Here is a 16,747-nt window from a genome sequence, read left to right on the forward strand (position 1 = left end):
AGTGCTCTAGATTTGAGCAAGAACTCCATGTACCATTCCCGTACAAAACATATTGATATTCGCTATCATTGGATACGCGAGGTAATTGATCGACAACTGTTGAGACTAGTGAAGATCCATACAAAGGAGAATCCTGCGGATATGTTGACAAAGGTGGTGACTCGAGAGAAATTGGAGTTATGCAGAGACATAACTGGAGTGTTCGTGAATTCGGCTGGAGGGGGAGAATTGAAGGTTTCCAGCCTACAATCTAGAAGCCCACCTTCTAGATGTTCAAAGTAGCCTTCTTTGAACACCATGTAGAAGAAGCAAAGATGATAACAACGACGGCTAGCAACTTTGTTCTCCTTTCACACCATTCCAATGAAGTAGCAAAATTGAACTCAATTACGGCTAGCCACCATATTGCGTTCACACTTATCTGCGTTCACACCTTCCACCTCCTCAATGTTTTTCTATAAATAGGGGCGTAAGCCTCATTTGTAAAGCATTCAGAAAAATGTAATAACACCTAGTTAGTATGTGTGAGTTAAATGTCTAATCCTAAACAAGAGTGAATACATGCCTAGAGAGTGGTGAGAATTCCTAGTGTGTTAGTTTGAGAGTTTTTTTGTTTTTTGAGTTTTGTAATACTCTGTAATCTATTTTTGTGAGTAATAGAGTTATTTTCTCTTAAATTTGTGTGTACCAACATACAGTCGATATCACAACACATATAATGATATAAATAAAATAAATATATTTACTTTTGGTTTCATACACGTAAATGAACAAAATAAAACAACACAAATTAAGACGTTACATTTCATGGTAACAACATATGGAAAATATGACATAAATCATTTGCCTAATTGGATGATACTCACACACTTAATATTGATCCATACATACTTAATTGTCTATTATGTATTTAATTACAATAATAGAGATTCAAATTTTTAGATAAATTTAAGAATATAATTATAAGTTCTATGATAAAAAGTGTGTATGAATCAAAAATTAGTGTGTGAGTATTACCTCTGCATAAATGTGATGACATACATATATCACAACGGTGTAATGACTAATGATGCTAATCGAGTTCGCAAATTTACGTAAATATACGTGACCATATCTGCTTATCCTGGATTCATTTTTATCGAATTTCACATTCGACAACAAAATATTCTACTAAAATGCGGTTTAATTTAGGGAATTAATTAATTAACTAATGATGTAAATGATCCCAAATTTTGACCTGATTGTCAATAATGCGGGTACCAATCGGTGGATTTCTGTTATCTTTGCTACTATTTACAGGTAGCATGTTTTTGTTTCTTCAAGTTTGATTACATATTTATCTATACAATACAACGAGTAGGAATTAGGGCAAATATATATGTATATATACACAACCATGCATTCCATTCTATTCTATTATTTATGTGACTTCATGTAGATGTATTTAATGTATTGCCTCTACAAACTTAGGGTAAACATTGAGCCCTCAGAACCCAATTATGCGTAGCATTGTTTATGATTCCGTAAAGGTGATTCTGTTAATTGAGATTATAAGTTATCAGTGCTAATAATTGCGAGTTAGGTCTGGGTTTTGAAGTACAGAAAGATTTAAAATGTGTATATAATCAATTTATTATTACTGCATTTTTTTTATAATGTATGTATATGCTCAATTGCTCATGCTATCTGTTTCTGCTGCAGCCGCTTTACTGAATTGCAGTTTGATATCTATTGGGAACTTGTTGGCTTCTCTACTTATTCTCTTTGTTTATTTAGAAAAAGGTACTAGTTTGTTATACGTATTAATATTTCCTCCTATTTATTCGATTATTATCGCGTTGAGACTAGAGAATGGTGGTTTATGATTGGATGTTTGGAAACAAAACCATCAAGTATAAACTTGTTTAATTGTGTCATGTTTAAGATTGGGGAGCATTTATTTATGCTTGAATTTTTGATTTTTCTGGAAACAATTGAACGATATAAATCGTATGAAGTCAAGTTCTGATTTTTGTTTGTATTATTCAAGCATTTGATGAACTTAGAAATGTGTCTGTCGTAACACATCCTTTTATCATATAAGTTTAGCAATTGATACAACACCACACTTACTTTAAGCATTTTTCTTTTGCAGGATTTCACTCGGAAGGGAGAAAACTTCTATGGGTTATTGTTGTTTACTCAATTATTGTTATCTTTTCGCAAGTGACTTTTCTTTTTGCATGGGCCATTTGGTGTGGAGATTGCAATGCAGGCGTACCTTTATGGGCAAAGTTGATAGGATTCATGATGTGAGCATTTTGTATCTTTAAACTCATGCTAGTATCAACTATTCTCACCAAAAACAATAATCTTCATTGTAATCAAACTTGTTATGCACACAATTGTATGTTTTCGCAGAGTCCAAACATGGAGATCACCAACAATAGTTTATGTTTTGATCTTGCAACTACTAGCGGCGTTCACTGCATTTACTGAACTCCGTGAAATCAGATTAGGTTTTTTTACATGGGCATTCTCATTTTTGGGGAGTTTTGCAGAAGCCATAGAGCGAATAGGTTGGTACAAATCAATAGATACGGGTAATAGATGCTTAATTCATTACAAGTTACAAAGTAACAGAACTTACCAGAGTAGCACCGTGGTTATTTAATATATCTGGTGTTTATCAGTATACGAATTGCGATAGATTAAAACCAAAATTGATATTATTTTGTGTTGATGTAATTTGAGCCTTTGGTACTTAACGCCCTAAACTGAGTGGCATTTTCTTTCTGTTCTGTTTTTTTTTTTTCCTTTTTTTTTTTTGGTGTAACAGTTTCACATGTGAAAGTTGCTTTCTTCTTGCTATTGCCTGCTGTTCAGTTGGTTGCTGGCATCAGCAACACATCATGGGTTTCGTTACCATTTTTTGTTTCTGGCTGTGTGGGTCTTGTCGATTGTTCATTAACAAGCAATTTTCATGCCCTCTTCAGGTGAGATTTTTTGTAGTTCATTATTATCCTATTACAATAATGTTGATTCCTTATTCCTTATGTACAACGTATTGTGAATTTTTATGCATATGTTAAAAACATTGTTATGAAGGTGGTGGAGAGCTCTTTGGCTGTACGCAGGCTTCAATATTTTCTTTCTGTATATCTATCAACTCCCCACGAGATTACCAAAGTTCTTTAGCATGATAGGTGATTTTATCGGCCTATATAGAATTTCTTCCACATCTGGTTGGGCGCAAACTTGTTCTGGTCTTTCGTTGATCATATTTTTCTTTGGGGTACGACTTTTTTCAAGAACTTCTAGGGCATTTTCTTTAGTTTTCAATTTGTTTACAATTTTACTCAAGGTTGCAGAAATCGCTACTCGGAGAGTACTCGGTTAGGACTTTTTAGGAAGTACTCGGCAACTCGTCGAATACTCGGATGTTGACCAACTTTGACCGATTTTGGCCAAGTTTTGACCAATTTTGACCGATTTTCCGATTTTCCGATTTTTGGCCGTGTTTTGACCGAGTTTCCGAGTAATCCCGAGTTTTGGCCAAGTTTGACCACGTTTGACCGAGTACTTGCCGAGTACTCCCCGAGCTGCTAAAAAAGAGTACCCGCTGAGTAATTCCGAGTTCTGCAACACTGATTTTACTTATGGGTTGATAACTTTTTTTCTATTACACATAACTTTTCTCATGTACACAGTTATCCTTTGTCAAACTTGACTTGGAGCAAATGAATTCCATCATGTCCATGAGAGAAGACAACCTGACCGAACATCTTCTGCCAACAACAAATTCATTTTTTATACGTGAATCAAGGTATGTGATGCAAACTCATCTGTTTATGCTGGGGATACTTTGTGGTTTTATCGAGATGTAACTTGATATGCGATGTTATTTGTAGATCTGGTGGAAGGGACACAAATCTTTTGTTAAGAGGTGCAGTTTTTCGGATATTCAGTATCAACTTCTTTACCTATGGTGCCCCGGTACGTATCCTTAACAGAACATACTCATTATGGTTAGATATATAACAAACATGTGTTGTAATATGTTTATACTGAGTTTAATATCTAATATACAGTGCCCCTAGTTCTTTTGCATGACAATGTAACAACCTAAAACTCTAAATCAGAAGTAAGGGAAGTATCAAATGTAAACTCATTAACATGCTGTTATACATTCATCACTGTGATAAAATTTCTAACTAAAACTTAAAGTGGACCCATAAACTGACCATAACGTTTAACATTCCCTCAAAACTTAAAACATCTCTTAACAAAAGAAGTCTCTGATGAACTTTTTCATGAATATATAACCTCTTTATTAAGTGACTGACCAATTTAATCTGCATTGTATGCCTAGATGTGTGTTGATATCTTATATTAATATTCCTGTACTTTGTAACTGTGACATTTTGTATATGATTATTGCTTCCTCTTGACCTAGAATATTTTGGTTTCAGGTTAAGTTGAACATGTCAATTATCTTTCGTCTTATATGTTAAATTTTCAGTGATGAAATTGACAGGTGTCCTTGTTCGCTCTTTCGTTATGGAGCTTTTATTATGCAAGTGTATGCGCGTTTGGATTACTTGGATATGTTGGCTACATTATATTTGCTTTCCCATCCTTGTTTCGTTTGCATCGGCTAAACGGGCTGCTCCTTGTCTTCATTCTGTTGTGGGCTCTCAGTACATATATTTTCAACATAGCTTTTTCATACCTAAACGGAAAGCTTGGAAAGGTAAATCCAAATTTAAACTAATCTTTTTATGCGATTCTTGCTCATTCACGTATTTTTTTATCGTCATCTAATTCGAATAAGCAGGACACAGAAGTTTGGGAAATGGTCGGGTTATGGCATTATCACTTTCCCGGTTTCTTTATCCTCGCTCAATTTTGTCTTGGAGTTTTGGTTGCCCTTGGTAATCTTGTAAACAACTCTGTTTTCCTCTACATTTCTGATGAAGTCCACCGTACATCAAATGCGGACCCCACTCCCGAAGGTGAGTAGATCTTCAAGTTTTGCTAACTAGTAACTGGTAACCGATAACTAGATGTGGTTTTTTGGGTTATATTTCATCTATAATGAATAAAAATTATTTAAGCTATAAAGGAAACATGTCAAAAATGGATCAAACGTATCAACCCCACCTGATCAACTTCAACCCAAAACTTAGAAAATAACTTGTTTTGATCCGTTATTAAAGTAATAAACCCAGTCTGACTGACATTTTCCTCCTGTACTGATAACCTTATACTTTCTCTTAATCAATCCAATTGCAGTTAAAGAAGAAACAAAAGTGCTCATCGTAGCAACAATCGCTTGGATACTGCGCAAATGTAATCGAGCAATCATGTTGGTGCAGATATTTCTCATTGCAATGAAGCCCGGTTTCATCCACGCTGTATATAGTACGTTCACCCTAATTATATCAATATCTGAATTTTTTTAAACTTTTTTTTTCTAGTCTAATTATGAAATAAGCTCTTATACGTGTTAATATATATCTGTGCTTCAGTGATATTCTTTTTTCTGTATTTACTGAGCCACCGCATCAGCACGAAAGTGCAAGGCGCCTTGCTTCTTCTGTGTGAGATTCATTTTGCAATCTTGTACACCCTTCAGATAAATTTGGTGTCTGGAGCCTTGAAGAAAAGGGAGACTATAAGTTCTGAAATTTTGTCTCAGTTAGGTATTGTCTATTTTCAATTGGTTTACTATAAAATAACTCGTAACTTTCAAATAAAGGTTCAATGAAATACACAGATCATATAATTTATCTTTGGTTACATTATCCAAATCTATACAGGTCTCCTTGAACGTGATAGCTCCTGGGATTTTGTGGAAATCGCTTTACTTGCATGTTTTTGTGCCATTCAGAAGCATGGTCACAAACTTCTATTTTCATTCTCGGCCATTGTGCAGCACACGCCTTGCACTCCAGTTGGATTCAGCATTTTGAAAGCCGGATTGAACAAATCAGTTTTGTTGTCTGTTTATGAATCTGGAAACACTGCAGAAAACAATGATAACCCTTCCCAAGGTATGTAGTTTTAATGTTTTATATATTATACATCACTAAAAGAAAATTAAACTCAATATATTCCATCCGATCTTCTAGTTTAGCTTGAAGGGTTCAAGTTCGACACAACTCCCTTAGCTTAATCTCGAGCTTGTTTCGATAGCTCAAAATTTAATAATAAGAGAAACCATGCTCATTTTGAGAGCTCAATATAGTTCGACTTAAATGAGCTCGAGTTAAGTTTAAAGAGTGTACCAGCTGAGTTCAAGCTTATAAGAATCCAATTAGACTCTACATACATATTACGTAGGATTCAACAATCCCAATTAGAATTTAAGCTGGATTTTTTATAAGCTTGAACTCAGCTGTAACACTCTTTAAGCTTATTTTTTGTACTTGGGCTCAAATTCTAACTAGCGCGAATTGAACTAGCTAGAGTCTAGTTTGAGGTTGAATAAGTCAACATTGATCTGACTCTTTTGCAGCTCTAGTTTTTTGTATGTTCGTATGTTATTATCCATTGTTAATATTATGTATTCACATGCGTTTTTTCTTCTTTCAGAGAGAAAAGTGGCGTCATATCTCAGTGCAATAGGACAGAGATTCTTATCACTATATCGATCGTTCGGAACTTACATCGCATTTTTAACTATACTTATTACGGTCTACTTGACCCGGCCAAATTACGTGTCGTTCGGGTACCTGTTTCTTCTTCTTTTTTGGATCAGCGGTAGGCAACTCGTTGAAAAAACAAGAAAGCGTCTATGGTTCCCGTTGAAAGTATATTCAATCGTGATGTTTATCCTCATTTACATTTTAAGCATATTTCCCGGTTTTGAGGAATGGGTATCCACAAAAGTTGATCTGTATACATACCTAGGCTACGATGCAGAAGCATCCGTATTCGAAAATGTTTCCGAAGCATTAGCAATAACAATTGCAATGCAACTTTACAGCTATGAAAGGAGACAAAACAGGTATCCAAACTTAGAAGATACAAATCGGCTGCAATTTGGTGTGGTTGGGTTTATTAGAAGACTTCTAATATGGCACAGTCAAAAGATCTTGTTTTTTTCTATGTTTTACGCATCAATATCTCCAATAAGTTTCTTTGGCCTTATTTATCTTGTCGGTATCGTTTTCTGCTCGATTTTACCAAAAGCTTCAAGAGTACCATCAAAATCATTTCTTGTTTATACCGGAGTTCTTGCCACGTCTGAATACTTATTCCAACTATGCGGGGGACAATTTGAGATGTTTCCAGGACAAAAATATTATAAATTGTCAAAATATTTAGGCTTAAAGATATATAAATCTGGTGCATGGGGCTTAGAAGAAGGACTTAGGGCTAAAGTATTGGTGATTTCTGCATGTATTCTTCAATATAACGTGTTTCATTGGTTAGAAATGATGCCGAGTTGGCTTTCGGGTGTTGGTCAATGGGAAGAACCTTGTCCGTTGTTTTTCTCTCAAGAAGATGTGTTTTCAACTGCGTTAACTCCAAAACGGGATAATGTTTCTTCACCTGTTGAGAAATTAGGGTTAAAGACCAGTAACTCGTGGCCAACAAACATTCAAGATTTGGAAGGTCAACCGGGTACGAAGTTAAATCTATTCATTTTAAACATGTTCACACACTCAAAAAGATGTTAACATTATAACTTAAAGTTCTGTTAGCAACTGTCATTAAGAGCTTAGGACATGTATAGACGATTATTCTCTTAACACCGATCATCAACTAACTTGAGGCTGTTCAATTTGAAGTCTAATCCATTGTTGCACGTATCAAGCTCTTAATGACATTGCTGCCATTATCAAATCCCAGGTTTCACGACTAATTTATTTTAAATATTCAAATCTGAAAATGCAGAAATTTTGGTTAAAACCCTACACTTCAAAATGTGGACTAACAGCATAGACCTTCACATTTTTTGGGTTGGAGAAATTGGCTTGCAATCTCTTAGCTTTCAAGCATGGGCTTTTTTCTAATCTCGTGTTTATTTACGCATTTGCAAAAACAAATCTTTAATTTACTCTGTATAATAATTATTTCTGTTATTATTATCATTATCCTTATGTGTTTGTATTGACTTTAGAGTTTACATATTTATTGTAGTGGAATTAGCCAAGAGTAGCAACAGAAGATACATGCTTGGATACTACTGGGGACAGGTTAACGAGAGCCATAAATGGAAGAAGAAGCAAGTTCATACGCTTAGAAAAGAAAGATTTGAAATGCAGAAAACTTCTCTTAAAATTTATCTCAAGTTTTGGATGGAGAACATGTTTATTCTCTTTGGCCTCGAGATTAACATGATTGCATTGCTTCTTGCAAGCTTTGCTCTTCTTAATGCGATATCGTTGCTGTATATTGCATCACTTGCGATATGTGTTGTCCTAAACCGGCAACTAGTACAAAGATCATGGTCATTATTTGTCTTCTTGTTTGCTAGTGTTCTTTTACTCGAATATTTTGCCATCTGGAAGACTGAAAAGCCGTTTAGCGGACTTGGTCCGAGTGAGATCGCCTTACATTGCCATGATTGCTGGCGGATTTCGGAACTACACTTCAACTATTGCCGACGATGTTGGTTAGGTACTGTTTTGTATATATATATATTCATTTTAGTTGGATTATCAATCTTTATTTTTGTTCTTTGGTGTAGGACTTACTGTTGATGATCCAAGGGTGCTAATCAGTTACTTCCTAGTCTTCATGTTTGCATGTTTCAAGCTTCGAGCCGATCGATTCGGCAGTTTTTCGGGATCGTATACATACCGTCAAATGATTTCTCAACGCAAAAACGCCTTCGTTTGGCGGGACCTATCTCTTGAAACCAAAACAATTTGGACTCTTCTTGACTATTTGAGACTATACTGCTACTGTCATATGTTGGATCTCGTGCTCGCGTTAATTTTAATAACCGGAACCCTCGAATACGATATTTTACACCTCGGATATCTCGCTTTTGCTCTATCTCTTTTCAGACTGAGACTTACGATACTAAAGAAAAAAAATAAAATTTTCAAATGGTTGCGAATTTACAACTTTGCAGTCATAGTCCTTTCGCTTGCCTACCAATCCCCTTTCGTGGGTGCGTTTAACGAAGGGAAATGTGAAACCATTGACTACGTATATGAAGTCTTCGGGTTTAGAAAATACGATTATGGATTTCGGATTACCTCAAGATCTGCATTGGTTGAGATTATTATCTTCGTTCTCGTATCATTACAGTCATACATGTTTTCTTCTCCTGAGCTTAATTATGTTTTCCAGTATCTCGAAGCTGAACAAATTGGTGCCATTGTTCGTGAACAAGAGAAAAAAGCTGCATGGAAAACCGAACAGTTACAGCATATTCGTGAAGACGAAGAAAAAAAACGTCAACGTAATATGCAAGTCGAGAAAATGAAATCCGAAATGCTTAACTTACAAATACAACTTCATACATCATCCCCACCTCATGATCATCATGTACACAGTTTTAATGGTTCACCTAAAGATGAAGGTTTAAGGAGACGAAGAGCCGTTTCGTTAAATACCGATTCTACCCTTCAAAAAGAAGAACATTTTTGCAAGAAACATGAGTCAGAAACTAATATTGATGTTCCGTTAAGTTTTCCACCGTTTGAATCGCCGGAAATTTCACATCTTATTGAAGTTGCTGATTTCGAAGGGAAAGATAAAAGGCTAACGAGTGAAAACACTTTATTATCGGCCGTACAGTTAATCGGTGACGGTGTATCTCAAGTACAGTCAATCAGCAATCAAGCAGTTTCCAACATTGCAAGTTACTTAAATATCCCTCAAGAAGATTTCGAATCAGATTCAGATTCAAACGAGCCTACTTTATTTGGTAAACATAGCGAGATCGAAAGACAAAACGAGAGTCATGTTCACGTAGTTTCACGCCGTTCATCTTCTCTGTATTCTGAAAGAAGTAGAGGTGCTGAGTCAGCAAGTTGTGGGATAATATTTCAACATATATGGAACCAAATGCAGTCAAATAACGACGTCGTGTGTTATTGTTGCTTTCTCCTTGTATTCCTATGGAACTTTAGTATCCTTTCAATGGTGTATCTTGCAGCTCTATTCTTATATGCTCTTTGTGTGAACACCGGGCCCAATTACATTTTCTGGGTTGTAATGCTGATATACACAGAGTTATATATATTGATTCAGTACGTTTATCAGATTATTATCCAACATTGTGGTATCACTATCGAGTCGGTTTCACTCCCAGAATGGGGTTTTCCGACAAGCAGAATAACATCTTCGTTTGTAGTCAGTCTTTTACCACTTTTTCTGGTTTACCTTTTTACCCTTATTCAGAGCTCGATAACCGCTAAAGACAGCGAATGGATATTTTCAACCGAATTTAGTACTCTTACGGACAAAATTATCAATTCGAAGGAGATTATTTTGAGCTCAAGTTGGAGAGAAAATACACAAAAGATACTTCAAATTGTATTAAATATTGCTAAACTGATCGTTGAAAACTGTGTTCGATACTGGAATTCTTTAACACAAGCAGCTGAATCACCCCCTTATTTTATCCAGTTATCGTTCGATGTTCATTCGTGGCCCAAATACGGGATTCAACCTGCAAGTATAGAATCTGGAGTTAACCAACTTCTTAGATTTGGTCATAATTCAAGATGCAAAGAATCTGACCCTACGTCTTGTCCATGTGCAAGCACTGTCCAAGTTCGTAGCATCGAAAAAAGTAAAGATAGTCCAAATGTGGCGTTAGCTGTTTTTGAAGTGACATATGCATCTCCAAATGATAGATGTATTTTAACTGAAAGGTACAAAACATTGACTCCTGCCGCTGATGTGGCGAAAGAAATAAGAGAAGCCCAAGATGCTGGTTATTCGAAGGAAGTTGAATTTCCGTATACTATTATCTCGGTAATAGGTGGAGGCAAAAGAGAGATTGATCTATATGCGTATATATTCGGTGCGGATTTAGCAGTTTTCTTTTTAGTTGCCATCTTCTACCAATCTGTTATAAAGAACAAAAATGAATTCCTTGATGTTTATCAGCTGGAAGATCAGTTTCCAAAGGAGTTTGTGTTCATCTTGATGGCAAGTATTTTACCTTTTCCACCCATTTCATTATTAACTATTATACTATTATGGCCATTTCAACCAGTTCACATTTAAACGGGTCAGTTCAGGTTGTATTTATTGGTAACTGGTCAAAAGAGTTAACCTGCAAGTTAGCTGAATGTGAAACAGGTCAAAAGTCTCTTAATGTGATTCAAATGTTTAGAATGCCCAAATTGAAATATTATATAGTAATTACTTTACTCTACGACAATATTCATGATTATTTTTTTGTTACGTTTGTTGTTTACACAGTTTAAAAAAAGGCAACATAAGTGTTGGTGGTTTAGTGCAATTCGACCCATTTCTACCCACTCGTAATAGTAACCATTTTGACCCATTAACCGACCTTCACATATCATCACATCTAATATACGGAGTATGTGTAAGGTAAAGCTCATTTTAAAGGTTTTTTTTATCCTTTTATGCAGGCTATCTTCTTCTTGATTGTGCTTGATCGAGTTATATACTTGTGTTCATTCGCCACCGGAAAAGTGATATTTTACATTTTTAACCTTGTAGTTTTCACATATTCTGTTACTGAGTATGCCTGGAGTATGGAGCCTTCACAGCACCAGGCTGCCGGTTTCGCAATTCGTGCGATTTATGTTACTAAAGCAATCTCTTTGGCTCTGCAAGCCAAGCAAATACAATCTGGGGTCCCACATAAAAGCACTTTATATAGGCAATTTCTGACTAGTAGTATCAATAGGGTTAATTTTTTGGGTTACCGACTCTATCGTGCACTACCGTTTCTATACGAATTACGATGTGTTCTTGATTGGTCATGCACCAAAACGTCTTTGACAATGTATGACTGGCTCAAGGTTAGTATCCCCGATTGTTACACGTTCTTATCAATTTTTAGATAATATAAATCATGTTTAGTGGTTTTTTTTGTGCACGCATACATATTTTATACTATAATTTATACATCATGGATCAAAATATTGTTATTCATACGTCTCTATGAAATTGGCCCTCGAGCTTAACAGGAGTTGAAAATGGTGATGTGTGATAATACTGAAGTGATTTGCTACAGGTGGTCCTTTTAATCTGTTAGTGTACAAATGAGTCGATTTAGGTTATGTTTGATCTATAATGGGTCAGATGGTGAAGCAAAAGTTTTAACTAAAAAGGACACGTGTCATTTGGGTTGAAACTTATATGTGATCTATTCAGATGCATAAAACCTTCTCTAATCACTTCCACAAATAAAAAGTCTTAGATTATTACTCTATAATGTGATTTTTTATAAGCATATTTAACAAGTTGTTTATTCTTAAAAAACTTTTCGTTTGTCTAGCAAAATTCATTAGAATAAACAAGTCGATTATTCTTGAAACTGCCCAAATATGTAAAACCTGTGTGAAGTGTGTGATTTTATGCATTCCTTTTTCCTCATGTCAATACCTACTTCTTAAAAATCATTCAAATCAACTTAGACTAACCAGAGTTTTTCGCTATCTTTTGCGGTTATAGTTGGAAGACATAAATGCAAGTTTGTACCTTGTCAAATCTGATGCAGTTATAAACAGGGCTGGTCATAGACAAGGGGAGAGGCAGTGGAAAGTCACTAAATTTTGCAACGGCTTATGTTTATTTTTTATATTAATCTGCGTCATCTGGGCTCCTATGCTTGTAAGATATTATTTCGCTATCTTTCTCTTCTTAGTATCAAGGCTGAATTCCATTTAAAAGTAACTAGCCTTGGTGCCATTTCAGTTTCGGTAACTGTAATTCTTAGACAAAGTAAACTGAATATATTGAGGGAGAGTATTACTATTATTATTACAATGTACAATGGGCATATATATAGGTGTATGCAGAACCTAGAACGAAACCCTAGTAAGTAGCCCATGGGTCGAAACATATCTACATATTATCCAACAGTAACCATCTTTGTTTTCTCCCTTAAAAGGGTAACTAGCTTTTAAAAAAATAAGGTAACTTTATGTGTTAACTTTGATCACGTTGACGTCTTTTTACGTATTAACTGACATTATAGTAACTTTGACCATGTTGACCTTTTTTTCTATGCGGTGTCTAAAATCGTTCCACTTAGCAGATTACCCTAAATTTAGGTTACTTTATGAGATTATGTGGTTGCAAACAAAACTTAATGTCTTTGACCCACAATTTGGTTTTATTTTGTAGATGTATAGCAGTGGTAACCCAACAAACATAGCAAATCCTATCAATGATGCGAGTGTTCAATTTCAGATAAAGACAAATGGTGGACGGCTATTATTATACGAGACAACTCTATGTGCAATTACGCCATGGAATATGTTAAACTCTTCCACTAATCTCGATCCTTATAACTATCTCGAATCTTATAATGTCGATGATATTCAAATGATATGCTGCGAAGCTGATGCCATTAGTTTGTGGATTGTTCCGGATATCATTCAACGAAGATTCATTCAATCTCTCGACATGGCCATGGAAATGAAATTCTCGTGGGTCCTCTCACGAGACAGGCCAAAGAACAAGGAAGTTGTAAAATATGAACAAAATATTCAACGATCCGATCTCCCTAAACCATCAGATCTTGAAAAAGTTCTCAACGGTTCGAGTGACAGCTTTAGGATAAATAACACTTATCCAAGATATTTCCGGGTTACTGGTTCTGGTGATGTCAGAGTGTTTGACCAAAAGGTGAATGCTTCATTTGTATCTCTACGTTTTATGTTGCAATATAGACAGTGTTGCAGAACTCGGAATTACTCGGTGAGTACTTGGTTTTGGCGGCTCAACGAGTAATCGGCAAATACTTAGTCAAACTCGGTCGAACTTGGCCAAAACTCAGAAAATCAGTCAAAATTGGTCAAAACTCGGCCAAAATCGGTCAAAGTCAAACTTAGTCAATATCCGAGTACTCCCTGAGTGCACCCCGTGTTGCCGAGTACACCCAAAAAATTCCTGACCGAGGTACCCCGAGTAGCGATTTTTGCAACCTTGGATATAGATGAGTTGTTAAAATTCACTAAAAAATGATCGTATGCTTGGAATAGAAACGAACCACGTCTAGCTATACGTAAAGGACTCTCTTATTTGTGTGTGTGAGCGTCTGTAACATCATTGTATGCGGACTTGTGGGTTCTAAGAAGACCAAATGTTGTTTATTTACAGGCTGACGGAGTGGATGCAAAACTTCAGTTAAATCGAGGGAGTTCAGAATGGTGGTCGTTTTTCGATATTAGTTGGTTAGACTCAAATGTGTGTGGAGATTTGATGGGTCCCATGGCTATTGTCGTGTCAGAAGAGACTCCCCGTAAGTCTGTCATGAATTAAAAGCGTAGTAACTTTTACATGTCTGTGACTGTAAATCATTAAAAAAAAAGATTGATTTATCTTTCCTTTCCTTTTCTTTTTTTAATTTAAGAGGGACTTCTTGGGGAGACGCTTAGCAAATCGAGTATATGGGGGCTCTATATTACATTTGTGCTAGCAGTCGGTCGCTTCATAAGGCTCCAGTGTTCTGATTTGCGAATGAGAATCCCTTTTGAAAACCTTCCTTCTTGCGACAGGTACTACCCCGTTACCAGCCTAGTAGTGATAAACTATTTCATATATCTTTTGACCCAATTGACCAATTAACTTCTACATTTTGTGCTTATCTAACCTATTGGACTGTGAATATTTGTTAAGAAACAAAACCTGATACTACAACTATGAGGTGGATAAGCATCTACTTGAAATCTTTTCAATTTATATGTTTTTGAAATTCTGGTTTGATCCATAGGTTGATCGCCATTTGTGAGGATATATATGCCGCTAGAGCAGAGGGTGAGCTTGTAGTAGAGGAGGTTCTGTACTGGACATTGGTAAAAATATACAGGTCACCACATATGCTGCTAGAGTACACCAATCCTGACTAACCATCGAAGAAATCACAAGTAAGGACTGTTCATTTGTTTACACAGTTGATTCATTTGCAATATATGTGCATGTATGTATGTATCTTTACGATCACAGCTCAAATGACTTATTATAAAAGGGCTTTGAAACTTGAAGAACGGCGATCAGGGGTGGTGTTTGGGGAGCGACAAGGTAGTAAGTGGACTTGCATTTTAACGAATATGAGGCTTTGTAAACAACCCCGAGTTAAGTGACGAAACACGTATGGTGCTTAATTCATAATCATGTAAATGTAAACTAGTATTTCGATCGCGGTGTGTTGTCTCAAAGATCGAGCTCGAATGAGTCGAGATATATCAAGTTTTGATGTATGAGCTAAATATGAATATGCACTTATTGTCGAGTCTTGATGTATATCTACTTATTGTCGAATCAAGCTTCCTTTTATTCGAGCGAAAAGTTGGAACTAAAATTGAAATGATCAAATGAATACAAAAACTGACAGACTTTAACAAGTTTGCTTGAGAACGTCGATCCTACAAGATCAAATGAGATGAAGTTTCTTATATTAAGATTTTTTTTCTAAACATAACCCTAAGCTTAAGAGTTTAGGGCATGCATAATTTTAATTATTATAACTTTAATTGTACATTGTAAATAAAAACTAGTATCTTACTAAATTATAAAAAGTAATCTATATTTTTAATAAATATAGTAAAATACAGAATGTGTTGGTGCAATTATTAGGTTATGATGAAGTGAAGAGTATCCTCTTTTCTAATTATCTTTTTTTTCAGGAAAAAAAAAAAAAGAAATTATTTGAAATCTGGTTTATGAAATATTGAAATTTAAATTTATGTAAAGTGATAAAAATTATAAAAATCATTATCATCATCATATTATTTATATTTATATTTATATCTATATCTATATATATATATTTTAAATTATAATAAACACTTAAAAATTTAAGTAATTATATACGTATTATAGAAACTGTTGGATCGCTAATTGCTCTTCTCAGAAGAAGCGATTAAACTACAAACAACTGTTGTATATAACAGTCCAAGGCGGTGATAATTACAATCTCAACGCGAAAGTAGAACACTCCTGTAAATTACGAAAACTTCGTCAGAAACTGATCACCTAGGGTTTAAAATCCATACGACGGAACAAAGCAGAGATAATGACATATACGATGCAAAAAGAAGAAGTTGCCGTTAAATCTCCGACGAAATTGCCTAAAACTGATAACCTACCGGTTGGAATCGATACGACGGTGCACAGCGGAGATAACGTCAGTCACAACACAAAAGGAGAAATCAGCGGTGAAACTCCGGCGGCGTTGCTAAAAACTTATCACCTAGGGTTTAGTATCAGTACGTCGGTGCACGGCGGAGTTACTAACACAAACGTCGGAGAAACATCAAAACCTAAGGTGCCGATTTCACGTAATCGTAGGAATCGTAACAGGACTTTGAATGTCCAGCCAGATATATCAAGTTTTTTGAGTATAAATGAACGGCCGAGATTTGATCTGGTGAGCGTGAGGGAAAATGGACGGTTACAGATGTTTAAGGTACCGAAAAAAAATCGTCCAAAACTAGTGAGGAGTCCTGTGAGAGATGGTACTACAAAGACGTGGTTATTGTATGATGATCAACACGGTGGTGAATTTGTTGGAGATGGAGGTACGGTGCCACGTGTGCGGTGGTCGATTTGATTGGATAGTTGACTTGTTGACTGATGATACTGTGGA

At 35.6% G+C, this 16,747-nt stretch overlaps 1 protein-coding gene across 1 annotated transcript; it reads left to right on the forward strand.

Moving 5' to 3' along the window:
* The first annotated feature begins 1,250 nt into the window (after window positions 1-1,250).
* LOC139899346 (piezo-type mechanosensitive ion channel homolog) lies at window positions 1,251-15,408 on the forward strand. Its single transcript, XM_071882178.1, has 23 exons — window positions 1,251-1,299; window positions 1,702-1,766; window positions 2,119-2,291; window positions 2,401-2,558; window positions 2,819-2,975; window positions 3,088-3,274; window positions 3,690-3,805; window positions 3,891-3,975; window positions 4,517-4,732; window positions 4,817-4,994; window positions 5,275-5,403; window positions 5,511-5,684; window positions 5,802-6,035; window positions 6,577-7,662; window positions 8,131-8,610; window positions 8,681-11,103; window positions 11,556-11,951; window positions 12,607-12,765; window positions 13,282-13,785; window positions 14,260-14,401; window positions 14,513-14,657; window positions 14,873-15,026; window positions 15,128-15,408. The coding sequence occupies exons 1-22, from the start codon at window positions 1,251-1,253 to the stop codon at window positions 15,006-15,008; spliced, it is 7,392 nt and encodes a 2,463-aa protein (XP_071738279.1). The 3' UTR covers window positions 15,009-15,026; window positions 15,128-15,408.
* The last annotated feature ends 1,339 nt before the right edge of the window (window positions 15,409-16,747 follow it).

The sequence above is a fragment of the Rutidosis leptorrhynchoides genome, chromosome 3 (assembly GCF_046630445.1).
Source record: "Rutidosis leptorrhynchoides isolate AG116_Rl617_1_P2 chromosome 3, CSIRO_AGI_Rlap_v1, whole genome shotgun sequence".
NCBI classification, from domain to species: Eukaryota; Viridiplantae; Streptophyta; class Magnoliopsida; order Asterales; family Asteraceae; genus Rutidosis; species Rutidosis leptorrhynchoides.

What these genes read in the sequence shown, in the direction of transcription:
- LOC139899346 (XM_071882178.1), top strand. Translation starts at nt 1,251, where the DNA reads ATGCGGGTACCAATCGGTGGATTTCTGTTATCTTTGCTACTATTTACA. An exon ending in AGAAGCCATAGAGCGAATAG is followed by an intron (nt 2,559 to 2,818) that starts GTTGGTACAAAT and finishes TTGGTGTAACAG; the next exon opens with TTTCACATGTGAAAGTTGCT. An exon ending in TGATCATATTTTTCTTTGGG is followed by an intron (nt 3,275 to 3,689) that starts GTACGACTTTTT and finishes TCATGTACACAG; the next exon opens with TTATCCTTTGTCAAACTTGA.